Source organism: Bos indicus, chromosome 10 (genome assembly GCF_029378745.1).
Source record: "Bos indicus isolate NIAB-ARS_2022 breed Sahiwal x Tharparkar chromosome 10, NIAB-ARS_B.indTharparkar_mat_pri_1.0, whole genome shotgun sequence".
NCBI classification, from domain to species: Eukaryota; Metazoa; Chordata; class Mammalia; order Artiodactyla; family Bovidae; genus Bos; species Bos indicus.
This window is the reverse complement of record NC_091769.1, coordinates 1,208,845-1,226,995: the sequence shown is the minus strand read 5'-3', so window position 1 is coordinate 1,226,995 and position 18,151 is coordinate 1,208,845. Positions and strand designations below refer to the sequence as shown.

The 18,151-nt window shown below is 42.0% G+C and overlaps 1 protein-coding gene across 1 annotated transcript in view; it reads right to left on the bottom strand.

Annotated features, from left to right (window-relative positions):
* Positions 1–7,161: 7,161 nt before the first annotated feature.
* Positions 7,162–18,151, bottom strand: part of REEP5 (receptor accessory protein 5) — a 50,620-nt gene continuing 39,630 nt past the window's right edge. The window contains exons 4-5 of the mRNA XM_019968007.2: positions 11,860–12,028; positions 7,162–9,475 (exon numbers count right to left, since the gene is read on the bottom strand). Of these exons, the coding sequence (XP_019823566.2) occupies positions 9,426–9,475; positions 11,860–12,028 (219 nt within the window). The 3' untranslated portion in view covers positions 7,162–9,425. The remainder of the gene's footprint in view (positions 9,476–11,859; positions 12,029–18,151) is intronic.

Genomic DNA, 18,151 nt, shown 5'->3' with positions numbered 1-18,151 from the left:
CTAAAAGTGGTGACTTTGTGTAAAACTTAAGAGACTCCTTCTTTGGCCTTTTGTTTTTGTCTACTGAGCATCTCCTGGGGGACTGCCTTCTCTGACTCAGTGTGCTTCTGGAAGAGCTGTCAATCACAGGACTGCACCCTGACCGCAGGATGTGGCCAAGGCCAGGCCAGTTCAATTTTATGTATGGAGTAGAAACACAAGTACAGATGGTGAAAGGAGCTAAGATGTGATTCACATCTTCCTGAGGCCTAGTGCCGCTCTTCTGTGAATCCTGTGAGTGAACTCATAGCCTTCTTTAAATCCCAATTCCTGTTTTATTGCTAGAGATCGAACAATTCCAAGTGATTACAGAATAAACGTAGCCAGAGTTTCAGAACTCTAAAAGGGATTATAACCCAGGCTGTATGAGATGACCCACTGGTGTGTAGGGGGAAGTATTAGAACTGCTACTTAGGTTTTCTCTCCAACAGTTTCTATTTTTACTATGTCCTATAGTGAGCATAATTGTAAAGTAGTTTATATATCAGACTGACAAATAAATACAGGGGTGCAAAACATGATTCAGAAAAGCCCTCTTTGGAAAAACGTATCACTTACGAATATGGCTGTACAACAGAAAAGAATGAGGGACTTAAACAGGAATTAAATTTTTAAATAACGTGAAACTCAAAGGCTATTGTAGGTGTTGATCCAGTTGCTCAGTGATGCCCTCCTACCTCTGTACTCCACTATCTGTGGCATGTTTCCAGCGTCCTTAAGTTGTTACAGACTTGTAAGGGGACTGGTGGCAGACCCGACACCACGTCAGAGTTCCACATCTGTCCCCCTGACATCACCGTGTGAAGTTCACAGAGTGATCAAGCGTTCATCAGACAACTTAGATTGTCGTTATCATCCTCATTTCGCTGGGTCAGGTTTTGTTGCAACATTGTGTATATTATAAACACACCTTTATTACTGTAAAACTTTCAAGAAAGAAGCATCACAAAATTTTTGAGTGAAGAATTTTTCAGTGAATCTTAAGTAGATACTTCCTCTGGCTGAGTGACATATGTATTAATACTAGTGTCTCAGAAGATCATAGTTCTTCAGAATATAGTTCTGATTCAGATGGTGTAAATGATGATGTCAGACCAACAAAAAGACAAAAATCCTTAGTGATTGATTCTGCAATGGGAAGTGAAAATGAAATGAAATGCTGGAGAATGCTCCTTTGCTTCCAAAGAAGAGTGTATTTAATATAGTGTTTCACGAAAATGACTTTACAGGTGTGTGAGGTATAATTGTTGAATATAATAACCCACAAAGTATTAGTGAAATAACAATTTTTGGCCAGCAACAGTAAAAATTGCCGGCCACAGGTGTTCACTTCAGTCACTCCATGTCTGACTCTGCAACCCCATGGACTGCACCAGGCTTCCCTGTCCATCACCAACTTCCAGAGTTTACTCAAACTCATGTCCACTGAGTCGGTGATGCCATCCAATCATCTCATCCTCTGTCGTCCCCTTCTCCCACCTTCAATCTTACCCAGCATCAGGGTCTTTTCAAATGAGTCAGTTCTTCGCATCAGGTGGCCAAAGTAAGAGTTTCAGCTTCAACATCAGTCCTTCCAATGAATAGTTAGGACCCATATCCTTTAGACTCCTTGGATCCCCTTGCAGTCGAAGGGACTCTCAAGAGTCTTCTCCAACACCACAGTTCAAAAGCATCAATTCTTCAGCACTCAGCTTTCTTTATAGTCCAGCTCTCGCATCCATACATGACCACGGGAAAAACCATAGCCTTGACTAGACGGACCTTTGTCAGCAAAGTAATGTCTCTGCTTTTTAATACGCCATCTAGGTTGGTCATAGCTTTTCTTCCAAGGAGCAAGTGTCTTTTAATTTCATGGCTGCAGTCACCATCTGCAGTGACTTTGGAGCCCCCAAAATAAAGTCTGCCACTGTTTCCACTGTTTCCCCATCTATTTGCCATGAAGTGATGGGACTGGATGTCATGATCTAAGTTTTCTGAATGTTGAGGTTTAATTGTTAAAAATTTTTGGTCGATCACAATAAAAACTGCCGACCACAGGTGTTAGTCTCTGCAAAAATTTCCTGGAAAGTGTGTCAAAGGAAAGGCAGGGATTTCTCAAAACCTGTCCTGGCCAACTTGTTTCATTGTCAAGAACTCCGGCACAAAGTGAAATACAACCTTCTCAGTCCTGATAGAGTGGCAGACAAGAAAGTGAGTAGTTGAGAGTGGATACTGGGCAGTCAGTGTAAAAGATTTGTCACAGAAAGATGCCTAGAACCTAAAATTGTTTTAGAGATAGGGCAATAGGATTGCCAGGAAAGGTTTCACAACTATTGCTGTACGTGTTGCTGTTTGTTCATGTTGCAGTCAGTGAATAGTTATCTTTACTTCTTTGCCAGCCAAGTGAAAAACAGAGTCATTTCAGTGAATTATGTTCACCTTCTTTGCCCTTTTTTTAAAGGACTTTATTATTATCAGTTTTATACTTGTACATAATTGAAAGAGCTAGCCAATTTTAATCGGAGAAGGCAATGGCAACCCAATCCAGTACTCTTGCCTGGAAAATCCCATGGACGGAGGGGCCTGGTGGGATGCAGTCCATGAGGTCACTAGGAGTCGGACACGACTGAGCGACTTCACTTTATTTTTTCACTTTCTTTTTTTTTTTCACGTTCATGCATTGGAGAAGGCAATGGCAACCCACTCCAGTGTTCTTGCCTGGAGAATCCCAGGGACGGGGGAGCCTGATGGGCTGCCGTCTATGGGGTCACACAGAGTCGGACACGACTGAAGCAACTTAGCAGCAGCAGCAGCAGCCAATTTTAATTGGCATTCCATTTAGGCATTAACTTCATCTGTAGAAGAGGATGATTTCATTTTCCTTTCTTTATTCCCAAGACATGCATGCATCTTTCCCATCTTCCCTCCTACCACTGTATTTCATCATTGTAATCACATCTTACCTGACTCCTGAGAAACTTGTATACAGCTCAAGAAGCAACAGTTAGAACCAGACATGGAATAATGGACTGGCTCATAATTAGGAAAGGAGTATGACAAGGCTGTAGTATAATGTTACCCTGCTTATTTAACTTACATGCAGAGTATACCATGCAAAATGGTGGGCTGGATGAATAACAAGCTGGATTAAGAGTACTGGCAGAAATAGCAATAATCTCAGGTATGCAGATGACACCACCCTAAAGGCAGAGAGCAAAGAGTAACTAAAGAGCCTCTTGATGAAGGTGAAAGAGGAACGTGAAAAAAAACTGGCTTAAAACTCAACATTGAAAAAGCAAAGATCATGGTATCTGGTCCCTTCACTTCATGTCAAATAGATGGGGAAGCAATAGAAATAGAGACTATTTTCTTGGGCTCCAAAATCATTGCAAATGGTGACTGTGGCCATGAATTCAAAAGATGCTTGCTCCTTGGAAGAAAAATCTATGACAAACATAGACAGCATATTAAAAAGCAGAGACATCACTTTGCCAACAAAGGTCTGTCTAGTGAAGGCTATGGTTTTTCTAGTAGTCATGTATGGATGTGAAAGCTGGACCATAAAGAAAGCTGAGCGCTAAACAATTGATGCTTTTGAACTGTGGTGCTGGAGTCAGTACCACAGTCAGTCCTAAAGGAAATCAACCCTGAATATTCATTGGAAGGACTGATGTTGAAGCTGAAGCTCCAATAGTTTGGGCCATGTGATGCGAAGAGCCAACTCATTGGAAAAGACCCCGATGCAGGGAAAGATTGAAGGTGGGAGGAGAAGGTGGCAACAGAGGACGAGTTAGTTGGATGGCATCACTGACTCAATGGACATGAGTTTCAGCAAGCTCCGGGAGATAGTGAAGGACAGGGAAGCCTGGGGTGCTGCAGTCCATAGGGTCACAGAGTCGGACACAACTTAGCAACTGAACAACAACAATTTAAAGTGTACATTGTTGTTCTGTGTTTCATTCATAGCTGAATTATGCAGTACCTTTGCTGCTAAATAGTGTGATCGGTGTGCAGCAGTACTGGACTCCCCAGGGAGCTTGTGAAAATTTCACACTCACTGGCCCCAGCCTGGAATTCAGATGCATTTTGAAGATTTAGCTTATCTCCGGAAACACTCTGGAGTATGCTATGGTTATTTTTGTTTTCCTTGGAGCTAATTTTATTTGCTTAGTTTTATGACTATTTGATGAATTATCAATTGTCAAAATGTCCTTTCAAAAAGCTTGTCCATATCAGGTAGATGTTTTCTCTAAGGTTGATCTGCTTCCCCGGAGAGAAGGCTGACAAGCTCCCAGGATAAAGATCTGGGCGCCTAGTGGGAGAAGGCAGCGTGGGCAAATGGGTCTCAGCATTTGGTCACTCAGTCATGCTTTTAATGCAACTTCCCTCCCTTAACTCTGCCCGTGCCCCCTCTCCAAGGATCCCCCACTCTTTCCAGAGGATAAACCTCCAGGCTACATGGTTGTGAATAAGGTAGTTCTTCATTAAATCCTCCTCTTTTTTTAGTTCCCTCCCAACATTAATATACTCTTTGCAGTTATTTTGATATTGGGGGTAACAATAACGAAATTTCTGTACCCAAAGAGAGAGACTAGTGGGGTAGGCAGAATATGCTGTTCGCCTGACCATCATCCACCCTCGCAAAAAAACCAGTAAATATGTTGCTTTCATGGCAAAAAGCTTTGCATGTGAGATTAAGAATCTTGAGCTGGAGAGAGTATCCTGGGTTATCCAAGTGGGCCCAATGTAATCACAGAGAAGCTTATAAAAGGGAAGCAGGGGTCAGTGTACTAGCGGGCCACAAACGGGGATACAGGCAGAGTGTGGAAGCTGAAAGCAGCAAGAAAATGGGTTCTCCTGTATCTCCAGAAATAATGCAGCCCTGCCCACCTCTTTCGGATGTCTGTCTTTCAGAACTATAAGCTGATACATTTGTGCTGGTTACAGCAATAACAGGAAACTAACACATGAGCTGAACTAATTAGCTAAGAGAAACTGTCCAGACCTTGGCATTCTTGACCTTAGCAGTAGTCTCTAATAGTAGCTGTCGTCAAAAAATTAGTCAACTTAAGAAAAATTGGAAGATTTTATTCGAGCCAAATTTGAAGATTATAGCCTGGGAAGAGCACCTCAGAAAGCTCAGAGAGTTGTTCTGCCCATTAAAAGTCAAGACAATTTATATACGTTTTTTGAGACAGAGGGCAGTACGTTAAATGATGTATTCATATTTGAGTTTTCATAATCCAGATGTAAGCACCATCATGGTGGGTCATGTGACTTTTTACAAGCTCAAAAAGGAATGTTGTCTTTTAAAGAGTTGTCTTCATGCTGAGAGAATGTTGCTGGTTATGGTGAGCAGGTATTCCTGCTGTCAGGGGAGGTTTGGTCAATGCATAATGTAGATATACAATGCACAATTGGGGGAGTGCAAGTTGCTCAGTCATGTTCAGCTCTTTGCAACCCCATGGACTATGCAGTCCATGGAATTCTCCAGGCTAGAATACTGGAGTGGGTAGCTCTTCCCTTCTCCAGGGCATCTTCCCAACCCAGGGATCGAACCCAGGTCTCCCACATTGCAGGCGGATTCTTTACCAGCTGAGCCACATGGGAAGCCCAACAATATTGGAGTAGGCAGCCTATCCCTTCTCCAGTGGATCTTCTTGAGCCAGGGATCGAACCAGGGTCTCCTGCATTGTAGGCGGATTCTTTACCAACTGAGCTATCAGGGAAGCTGAAGTTGGAGGGAGAGGGGAGGCCAAACAGCAAAGAATTTTTATGTTTAAATTTTTCTTGCCAAAACATGAATTTCATTTCACTTTCTTAATCCTGGTTATACATTGGAAGAGTTTTAAAATACTGGCACCTGGGTATATAGTTGATTGTTAAAATTTCTGGTAGTGGAGGCAGACACTAGTATTTTCTGAAAGCTGCTCAGATGATGGTGATGTACAGCCAGGCCTGAAAACCTCTATACTGAGTATAAAGACACCATTAACCTAACTCAGTGATTTCTTGTCAAAGTGTGGTTTCTGTATCATTAGCATCACCTGGGATCTTGTTCCAAATACAAATGTTTCAGCCCCACCCCAGACTTCCTGAATCGGGGATGGGACCAGCAATCTTTTACCAATTCCTCCCCTCCCCAAGGAAATCCTGATGCACACTAATACTTGAGAACCTCTGATTTGACCAAAGAACCTCTTTATTGCTCTTAATTCTCTGAGGCATGTATGTTACAGATTTTATAAGCTAATACTGTAGTAAGCAGCCTGAAAAACTTAAGGTCATTCTCAGATATATGTACTTTCTCCTGCTGTATCATACAGAACTAATATTTGGTTAAGGATGTGAACTGTATCTCTTACTTTCTAATTAAACACCATGATTCTAGACATACAGACATGCAAAGGCAGACGCAGGAGCGGATGCTGACCGAAGTGCACTCTCCAAAGGCAGGCGTTTCGAATAAAATCCCCAGTTCTTCTTTTCTTAGTCTAAAAATACAGAGTGATTTGGAGGCATATGTGTGTTTACTATATTAAGATACACTTACATGAAATAGTAGCACCAACTAGTAGCCGTGTGAGACTGTGTGTAATGCATTATGCCAGCATTAGAGCTGACTCCTCTCAGGCAACCGCTCGGTGATAACTTTGCAGCGCCCGGGTATTCAATCAGCCGCAGATTGTGTAGTACTGCAGTGTGTGTTTATTGAAAAAATCTGTAAGTGAGCCCATGCACTTCAAACCTGTGTTATGCAAAGGTCAAGAAGAGTTTGGGTTTCCTCTCCATTTATTGCTAATTAGTAGAAACTCTTTTTGACTGGTATTTTTTTTTCCTGGCTTTTAAATATTTTATATTTTTTTATGAAGTATAATTACTTTACAATGTTGTGTTAGTTTCTGCTGTACAACAACATGAATCAGCCATATGTACACATATACCCCCTCGCTTGTTTTTAGGGAAAGTCTTTGCTCTGACAGGTAGTCACCACCACGGGGAAAATCACAGGCCAGGTGAGAAACACGGTCCATGAACAGCAGTGTTAAAGGGTTATTTATCTGTGTTAAGATTCTTCTTACATTTTATTTTAAGCCCCATAAAAGAAAATGGACTATAAAAGCTCAATGAGATAACAAAAGCTCAATGAGATAACAAAATTTTATTTACATCTATTTCCATTTAATATATCACATCTTCAGGACAGGTGGTAACTTATTTGAAGGTTATGCTCATATTCTTCAGGCTGTGGGTAGAAGACTCCCCAGGGTAGCAGTAACTGTCTTGTTGTAGGAATTCTTTGCCTTCACATATCCCCAAAATACCATTCATGTACAAATAAATACTTGTCTTATAGCTGAACACAGGCTCAATTAGTTTTTCAAATACTCTAGCCACAGCAGTATGTTTTTTTTGGAAATCTAAACTGAGACAAAAATTGCTCAACTCATAGCTTCTCCTGTCATTAATATGTACATGCTGACTGCCAAAAAGAGTAACTAAAATTTCTTACAGAATGTACTGCAAGAGAAACCTATGGTAACAAAAAAAAAAAAATTGCATTCAGAAATTTCTGTCTAAATTGATATTAGCCTGTAAGTAGTTATAAGCAATAGTAACTTTCATGCTTCACCATCTTGCCTGATATTTTCTACACTAAAAGTTACATATTCTGTATACTAACAGTCTGATTATATAGTCTGAATGCTAGAAGTTGCTAATTTTCATTCTTTTACCACCAAGAAAGCATACTTGATTTATAGGGAAAGGGATTTAAATACTCCTAGAGGTACTTCTAAAACTTTTTAACTTAAGGCTTGATTTTCTTCCAATAACAAGTAGCTGTTTGCTTTCTGAAAGATTTTATGTTTTAACATAAGCTTAATAAGATGCTTTATTATCGTCACATTCCTCTCTCCCCAAAAAGGCCCTGATCCATATTGTTATATTGGGGTGATATTGTTCCTTATTTTTGATACCTTTGACATACTTTTGTATTGCATTGTGACACATCATTATGACTTTACCTAATTGTTTTCTAAAAGGGAACTAATCATCTTTATTTGCCTTAAAATATTTTATAGGCCTGGTTGTTAGTTTTGCAATGCTTTTGTTTTAGTCAGTTTAGTCTGAGAAGGATCCTAGCAGTATGGTCAGTGCAAAGCTTAGATTCTTTAGTATGGACAAGTTGTCAAGGTCCCTATAAGCCATTTGGCTAATCAAGCTAGTAATATTAACTTTTTGTTTTGTACTTAAACTGCATATAACCTCATAGTTTATCATCAAAACAAAGCATATAGATGAAAGCATGTAAATGGACTGCAAATGATTCTGACTTGTAACCTAGGGAAGCCTCTGTTGTTTGACCCTCAAGTCCAGGGAAAGAAGGGAAAGGTGTTTGTCTTAAGCACTAGCAGCTAGGCTGTGCAGCATGTCGTACTTCTCTGAGAACTGCTCTTCGAGCCTGGTGTCACCATGAGCATGTAGGTGCTAATGATACAAACAAGAACGTACATGTAATGAGAGGTGGGCAAGTCTCTGGAGGGTCCTTAAAGTAGAGGCTTTTCAAAAGACTGGAAAAGAAACAAGACTAAACCAACATGTTACTCAGCTATGAAAGTGAAACCAGGGATGGTTTCCACAACAAAGTGTATCAGCCAGTTTTTTAAAAGCTACAAGACAATATTGCTAGTTCTACAGAACTGGAAACTGTGATGTGTGTACATTTCCCCATTTATCACTTAGCTGACTGCTTCACAAAGCTGTTCTGGTATTCAGCTGCTACAATGTTAGGAAACCACCATGCCAACCTCCCTTCTGCCTCATTCATCACTTAACTGTTCCTTTGAAACACTGCTCATTTGTATTAATTTTCTGAAGTATTATTCAGCAGATCACACCAACACAATGGAACCTTCAGCCTCTGGCTGGTGCTCCCCATAAGCAATATGCAGGCTATAGACAGTAACATGTCCCTACATGTGTGTATGCACAGATACATTAAAAACATTGAAACATTTTCTTAAAGAGTATCCTAAAATGTAAGTACAGGGTAAGTACAGAGAAAATGCATGCAGAGAGAGCCCACTGCAGTACAAAGCCTGTGGGATATATAATTTTAAGTTTATATTTCCTACAGGATGGTAACATAGGTCTTTTCCTACCCAGAGGCATAATATATTTTCTGAAAACCTGGACACTGCCCATTGCATTAAATGTAAATGCTCCCTAAGTATATAAACAGTAAAAGTAAGCAAAAAACCTTACAACACATTCCTTTGTTTAATATATCAAAAATGTTTCCAAGGCAACATTATTAAAACGATCATACACCACAGCCCCTAATACGGTATCGCGCTCCAGTGGGAGGCGCAGAGGCGCCAGGGAGGCTCCGGCCAGTCAGCGGTCTAGGTGCTCTTCTTCTCCTCGCCCAGTAAACTCACGGCGGCTTTCCTGGCTGTTAGAAGGAGAGAAAACTGTATCAGAGCTGTGTGTAACCCAGCTGTGTGCCGATGTGGCTCCTATTGTGGGTGACGCCGTGGGTGACTCACGCTCAGATGAGGACACACGGAGGTCTGTGGGCAGGGCTAGCAGAGTTTCCAGGAAATGGACCTGAGAACTCTTCAAACGCAGCTCCTGAGCACTGCAGCCAAGTTACTGAGGACCCGGCCCCTTCGAGTGACCGTGTCGCCTGTGCCACTGTGTCCTGGCCCCCCGAGTATCGCAAGAAGCAGAGGCTCCTTGAGTGTATAGTGTCCTGTGTACAGTCAAGAAATTCCAGGTCCTCCCTGGCCTTCCTAATTACCACTTGGCTTGGAATGTGCTCTAAGAACTCGTGTGATGTGTCTGCGGGCCGCGGGGAGGGTTCTGAGAGCCTTGAGGCCCCCTGAGAGTCCAGACTGCAGCTGTTCTCAGAGCCCTGAGCGGGTGCCAGGCAAGGTTGCCCTCCTTATGCACCAGCTGCCCGACAGCGGCTCTCCCTTCATTCACTTAAAATTGTGGACTAAAGTTTACAAAGACACTGCAGGCTCTCAACTAGCTCTTTGCAAAAATGTACTTCCTGGAGAATCCAGAAACTCAGAGTCTGTAATGTGTCAGCCTCAAAATCCCTCTTATTTTCACTCTTAACCTCAGTTTATGAATGTATCCTATCAAAGTAAAACAGGATTTTAGAGGACTGAGATCTAAGAGAATCAAAGGCCGAGAAATGTGGGTGAACTAGACAGAAATGACATCACCAGAGGCTGCTGGTTTGGTTAAGAACAGAGAAGAACAGTTAAGAAACCTCTTCAAAAGGAACTGGCGATCCTAGAGTGGGAGGATGTGAAGAAACGTAGGAACGCACTGAAGGAGACTGGAGCTGCGTGCGGGAGCAGGGCTTGGGGAGGACACAGTCTGCGAGGAGGAGGAGAACACACATCAGCTGGGGCATCAGGGCTGCAGCGGGCCATCTGGGGGTCTTCCTTCCCCAGAGGCCAGCTCACCTCTCGTCTCCCACTTTCTCAGGAGCGTAGAACCCTTTTTGTATTTTAATTCCCTAGTTCTATGCCCACTGTCCATTGGCTAAAACCCTTACTGTGCCCTCTGGAACTTCCGACCCATCATCAGGAAGACCTCTGTCCTCACCCGTTTCTCCAAATGGATCCTGCTTCCTGTTGCTCTTACAGAGACCTGCCTGCTCCCCAGGATACTGCCTTCTCAAGTGTCCTATGCATTTCCTTCCATGACCCTGGTACTTCTGGGTCTGGAGGTCCAGGAAGCATTGTCTTTGATCTTCATGGCTGTGTTCAGAATCTCATGGCATCAGATGACCTTTCCCAGCCGCCCATCTTTTTTCCAATTCTCTCTGACCCTTGGGCTGTGCTGCCTCATTTCTTTAAGATTTTAGCTCCAAACTTACAATCACTTTTGAGCACTGCTGTTACTTGAATTATCACTGATTTCAGTATTCTCCCAGTATCCTGGGCACTTGGGTCCTCCTCTCCAGTAACCGGGATGTTCCATTCTAGCTGCTCTGCAGCCTGGTCTCCTTCAGCTCTCCCTCTGGGCCACTCCCTTCCAGTCATACGTTCCCTGCTCTCAGCTTTCGCACATGCTAGTTCTCCCATGGGGGCTTTCTTCCCCATGGTTCCTTCCCTTAACACTTTCAAATGTGACGCAGTATTGCCTCCTTTGTGAGGATTTCCTAAATCACTCTTTAAAACTGTCACCTTCCCTTCAGCCCCTGCGCACTCCCTATCTTTGGATCTATTTTATTTTTCTCTGTATCATGTGCTAACTACACCACGTAACTTGCTTTTTCATTGTATTCTCTCTCTCTCTCAACAAGACTGTAAGCTTCATGGGTTCATGCAGTATGGTCTGCTGGTCTGTTTGGTTCCCTGGCTCATACCCAGTGCTATGAACATGCTTGGCACATAATTAAGTCACCTCAATAAATAAGTATTTGTTGAATGAATGGATGAGAAAGGCCGAGAGAGGGGGCATTCTCTTGCACTTCTCACAAAAGCCATTTGAACAGCAGCATAACAAGCAGCTCAACCTGCAATGAATTAGGGAGACTGGACTTGTATATAAATACAGATGACCCCTAAAATCTCCACCCACCACAGGAAAGTCACTTTTCCTAATGTGCTGAGTGAATGGTGTGTTATTCGTGGCATGGCAGAAGAATGTTGGGAACAGTAAAGGCAACAGGCAAAGCCTTGGTGGAGAAATCCCAGAACAGCCTTGGCACGTGGCTGAGGAAAGCCAACAGGACGTGAAGTGAGGAAGCCCGCTGTCTGGGCCAGTATGACCCCGGCCCCTCGCACACTGAGCCAGGCTGCCCCCAAGCCATACCTTCCTTGGAGATGGTGTCTGCAGTCTCTTTGGCTTTGTCCTTCAGGTCGTTCACCACATTGTCTACTTGGGACTCGTGCTTCAGGAAGAAAGGCCGGATGATGCGCTTGTAGAGCAGGTCTGCTCCGTTGGCGGGGCTGGGAGCCATGCACCACAGCAGGAAGCCACACTGCACGGAGGACAAGCAGCACGGTTACAGAGGGGGTGACACGGACCACACGCACTGCCGCCTCTGCTGCTTGCTCCACCAGCATCGCTGGTGTTTCTGCAGGATGTTAGGCGCACTTTTCTTGGTGGAGAAAACATGACAAATAATGACCTAGTAAGGAAAGGCTGCCAGGGCGTCCCTGGTGGCTCAGCTGGCAAAGACTCTGCCTGCAAGGCAGGAGACCCCACTTCGATTCCTGGGTCGGGAAGTTCCCCTGGAGAAGGGATAGGCTACCCATTCCAGTATTCTTGGGCTTCCCTGCTGGCTCAGCTGGTAAAGAATCCACCTGCAATGGAGGAGACTTGGGTTCAATCCCTGAGTTGCAAAGATCCCCTGGAGGAGGGCATGGCAACCCACTGCAGTGTTCTTGCCTAGAGAATCCCCATGGACAGAGAAGCCTGGTGGGCTACGGTCCATGGGGTCGCAAAGAGTCGGATATGACTGAGCAACTAAGCACAGAAGGAAAAACAGACTGACAAAGGCAAAACACACCAGGTCCAGCGCTTAACTTCCTTGCTAACTTGGACCACTTTTTAGTTGTGAGTCACGAGAGCTCTAGAAATGCAAACCTGCAAAGCGGCTACTACTAACGACAGAGCTTGAGTTAAAACGCACACAGAGCACCGCTACTGAGCGCCCTTCTGTGACAGTCAAAATACAGAACGAAATGCAGGTTCTAAACACATTATAGGGGGCCAGTTTTTAAAAGACAGGAGTTACCAGGCATTGGAAAAGACTCTGATGTGGGGAGGGATTGAGGGCAGGAGGAGAAGGGGACGACAGAGGATGAGATGGCTGGATGGCGTCACTGACTTGATGGACGTGAGTCTGAGTGAACTCCGGGAGTTGGTGATGGACAGGGAGGCCTGGCGTGCTGCAGTTCATGGGGTCGCAAAGAGTCGGACACGACTGAGCGACTGAACTGAACTGAACTGAACGAGGCTGGATTTAAAAAAAAAAGAAAATCCCAAACTATGGCTATATAGTTCTTGCAAGAAACACACCTAAGACAAAACCAATCAGGAACACTGAAAATAAGATGAAAAAAAAAAGATGTATCTGACAGATACCAAGTCTCAAAGTAGCTCATATAATAATAGTACATAAACACAAGGAAAAATAAGTGAACAAAATGATAAGGAAGGAAAACAACTTGTTAGGAAGAATAACTGGCCCGAACCTATGTATCTTTGAGCTATGTAAATTATATATACTTTTGTTTTTGTCTTCCCTGGTGGCTTAAATGGTAGAGTCTAACTGCAGTACAGGAGACCCAGGTTCGATTCTTGGGTCAGGAAGATCCCCTAGAGGAAGAAATGGCAACCCACTCCAGTATTGCCATGGACGGAGGAGTCTGACAGGCTATAGTCCATGGGGTCGCAGAGTAGGACATGAATGAGCGACTTCACTTTCTTTTTGTTTTGATACTTATATAATTTTAGTTTTTATAATTATGTAATTTATAATTATATGTAGTTTCTAAATACATAATAGTTTTGAACTGTATAAACTTGAAAGTCAGAATTATATAGATCAATGGACAAAATCCATGATCAATTGCTTTTTAATATTTCATCAGAAACTGATATATTAAAAAAACTAGAAATCAATAAGAATACATAGGAAAATACACAAAATTTAAAATCTTAATCTAAAGATATATACAGATCTCTTCACCCAAAAACCTGAGACCTAAGAGAATTGTATACTACAAAACATAGAGGTAAAAGAACGGAGCTCAGAGACGCTGGTTCCAGTCTTGGCTCTGCCACTTACTGGCTGGGCAAAACTTATGCAAGTTACTTATTTGCTTAAGTCTGTTCTGACTCTATAAAAAAAAGTATAAATAGAAAAAAATTTTAAATCTATTTCATATAGGTTTTGTAAGAAAATAAGAAACATCTGGAGCATCTAGCCTAGCAGGGGCTCTGTCCCTGTCCCAAGAATATGGTGTCTTCTACCAACACCCATGAGACAGAAGCAGGCTGCCTATTAGAGTTTTAAGTCAGGTAAAATCAGATCTCAGGACCAACATACACCCTTTTTAAACAATTATTTTGTTCTTACCTCTCCTTTCACTGCCTGAAATGAAATTCAAAGTCATGAGACGCTTACACATACAATTATGGGAAAAAAAGGTTTCTAACTGGAATATGAAGAAAGAATAAAGTAAAAGTGTTTTATTTAAAAAATATATTTTGGACTTCCCTGGTGCTTCAGAGAATAAGAATCTTCCTGCCATTGCAGGGGCCACTGGTTCGATCCCTGGTCTGGGAAAATTCCACCTGCCGTGGAGTAGCTAAGCCCACGCACCACAGCGACTGAGCCCACACGCTAGGGCCCGCGAGCTGCAACTACCGAGGCCCGGCGCCTAGAGCCTATGCTTTTTTGATGCCCAAACATTCATATTTTCCATCAGTTGCTTATAAAGATAATGCTAATACAGCCACACACACACCTAAAAGTCAATAGAGCGATTTAGGAAAGTTACATTCTTGACAGAACATCAGAATTCTATGTGAACATTTTGAATTGAATGCAGTGTGGCAGCCAAGGGAATGTGCCATGTACTACTGCATACAAAGCAAGTTTCCTACCAACTATATTAACTATTCAAAGAGAAGAACTATTTGGATTTAGTTTTTAGCATCTAACATCCAATATACTTGTTATTTATATCCAGGCATTTTGCTGTATTTATTATTTAGGAGGAGAAGGGGCGACAGAGGATGAGATGGTTGAGTTTGAGCAAGCTCCAGGAAATAGTGGAGGACAAGGAAGCCTGGCGTGCTGCAGTCCATGGGGTCGCAAAGAGTCAGACACAATTAATATTTAGGAAATTGGCATAAAGTTTTAAATTGGCATGTGATACATTTTAATTTTTACTATTTAAAACTGTAGAAAATAGTCTCCTGGCTGGTATTCCTATGTAGAATATCTGATTGTCAGGAATATTACTGATGTAGACAAAGCCTCAAAGTGAAGTGGAAAGGACTCACTGGGTTAAGAATCAGGAGAGTTGGGGAGAAGGAAATGGCAGCCCACTCCAGTATTCTTGCCTAGAGAATCGACTGGACAGAGGAGCCTGGCTGGCTACAGTCCATGGGGTTGTGAGAGTCAGACACGAATTAGCAACTAAACTGGGTATTCCAAATATTAAAAAAAAAAAAAAAAAGAATCAGAGGAGAGTTAGTATCTATTTCATGACTGTAAGTAAATCAAACAACCTCTCAAAGAGTCAATTTTCTCTTCAGGATTTTTTAGGAAACTCAGAAATTAAAAAATATACCTGAAGAAAGTACACAAGATACAGCTAATATTGCCGAGTCCTACAGTGCTTACTGTTGTTGAAAATCTCTGAAATGTTATCTGCCTTTACATCTAACAACCCTAAGCAACCCAGAAAAGCTGACTTGTTCACCTTTTCTGGATGACTTAAGCATGGCTACCAAACAGGACCAGAGCCAAGAGCCTGCACTTTTGCACCTCTCCAATGGGATTAAGTTTATATGCTAAACTCCAGACTGTTCATTTAGTTCCTCCCAGTTCCCTCTAGGTATTGTCTTGAGACTGTAAAGTCATTACTGCTCTTTACCTACATCCTGAGCATTTTCCAGTTCTCAAATGAAATAACTTTCTCATATTAAAAATAAAGTTAATTACAGTTCAACTCTCAAGGGTGATATTCAGCTGCCAGCTTTTACAACTCCCTTTTCTTAACCTATGTACCTACCTACTCAAGAGCTCAGAAATACACAGATCTGACCAACCTTTTAATCAGGGCAGCTCACGGTGTTCCCAAGAACAAACATAAGCCCACTCTTACCCGCAGTGCAGATAAAGAGTCTGTGCTATTTCAATTTAACTCTCAGCGCTAGCAGCACTGACATACTAAATCCTTAAATTACAACAGGCCAGAGAGTTGTGTCTGTGATTCTAATGCTGCCACTATTCAATTTCCCTGTAGAAATGCTTCCAAGGTAGGGATATATTTAATATGCACAGTTTGGCACTAGCCTGGTGAGACCTGAGAGTTAATGTCTGAAAAAAATGCATTTCAACACTAGCTTCTGGTGTGCTGCAATCACTTGATCAGAAACAAGTCTTGGGAAGCCTTTGCGACACAGCCACAAAAACAGTAATGCTCAGCATGCACAAATAAAAGCTAAAAGCAAACTTGTGAAGGGCAAGACTTTTCTATCTTCTTTGCCTCCTACAAAGTTAAGAAGAAAAATGTTATGCTCTCTATCAGTGGGTCCCACCATACAGGTAACAGTCTGGATCAGGACTTAAACTTGCCAAAGTTTATTCAACCTTGTTTGAAAAATCTAGAAACTTATTTAAATGAGAATAAAGATGAGGTGCAAAGGTATTCATTGCAGCATTAGTTATAACAGCAAGATAAATGTCCTAAATGTCTATTAACTGAGGAATGAATGAATTCTTATCTATAATGGATTAGACATCTAGGTCAAAGAATAGTGAGTAACATGAGAAAATACTCATAGTATTGTATTAATCAAAAAAGTGAGATATAGAATCATATATGATATATATGGTCTCAACCATATATAGTAAAGCAACAACATACACAATTCTCTGTGTGTATACACTGTATCAAGAAATTTATTTGCACATTAAAAAATAGGAACACTACCCTAAGATGATAACAGTGGGAGTCTTAAAATACTATTTTATTTTCTACATAAAACATGCCCCAACACACAGGCACACATGCACACAACCACAGATGCAAAGAGTATAACAGCAAGGATTAATTCACCAAAATCCCCCTGACCTAAAACACATTCTGGCACACAGAGGTTCTAAATAAATATCTGCCGAGGAAAGAAGATATACTACTTTCACAAACAGAGAAATTATTTTTAAATAAATGCATTTATTTTTAAACCTTCCTGTTCCAAGGCAGAGCTCAGATCAAAGCTCTAAACAGGCAGGATCCACTTTTTCTAGCTCAATACATGGAACAGTATCTTCTCAACCAACCTTCGACGCCTAATCATTGGATCCTCTTACATTCCTTAAATCCAAGAGGCTACTTTAGAAAAATGGGGGGAACAGGTCAACAATATTAACTCTGCAAAAGATAAAATAGTAAACCTGGCCTTAGTTGCAGGTCTTTTCTTCATCCTCCCAAACAATTACCTTGTGATTGTAGCAGTAGCACAGGTAGGACCCAACGAGTCCTTAAAATGGAATACTCTCACATACAATTCTCTGCAATTCAGAGACCTTCACTGAAGCCACCCAGAATACACCACTAATACAGAAAGAAAACATTTTTATTGACAGCGTGATCAATTTTTAATCATCTCAAGTATATTATCTATCTGGAACATACGGGATAAATTCCCTCTTTCTGGATGCAATGCCATCATACAGCTGGGCACTCACTACTAATGGATGCACATTCATTTCACTATTAGGGAGGAAAACTTGCTGCACAGCAATTTCTGTAATGTACTTCAAATATAAATGACTTGCTGATTATCTTGTATTTTGGAGCCTTTCTGACTCAAGGGGCCTCCATTAGCAGAGGTGATCACGAGCAGGCTGCCGTCAGACCACTCACATTTCAGAAGTCTGAGGTCAGGTGCTGGTGTAGTGGTTCTACTGGCAGCAGACTGCTGGGGGCAAGCAGTGGGCCCGGCAAAAGCCCGGCTGCTTGCTGTTAGAGGCTGCAGTGTGACATCACTGCCATTAGACGGGTCTTAAAGGATTCAGAAGTGTTTGAAGTTTAAAGTATGGACATCCACATCAAAGACTATAAAGCTATTATTATAAATGCTAAATATCTTTGGATAACAAAACCATGAAAAATCCAGCAGCCTATGAAATCTAAATCTTCCGATAGACCAATTTTTTTCCCATTTCTTTTGAAAGGAAAAATTTTCAGCTGTGTTACAAGGCATTCTGTGGTAACATCATTCAAACTTAAAAGAATATCCAGGGACTTCCCTGGTGGTCTAGTGGCTAAGACTCTGTGCGCCCAATGCAGGGAGCCTGGGTTCAATCCCTGGTTAGGGAACTATATCCCACGGGTCGCACCTAAGACCCACTGCA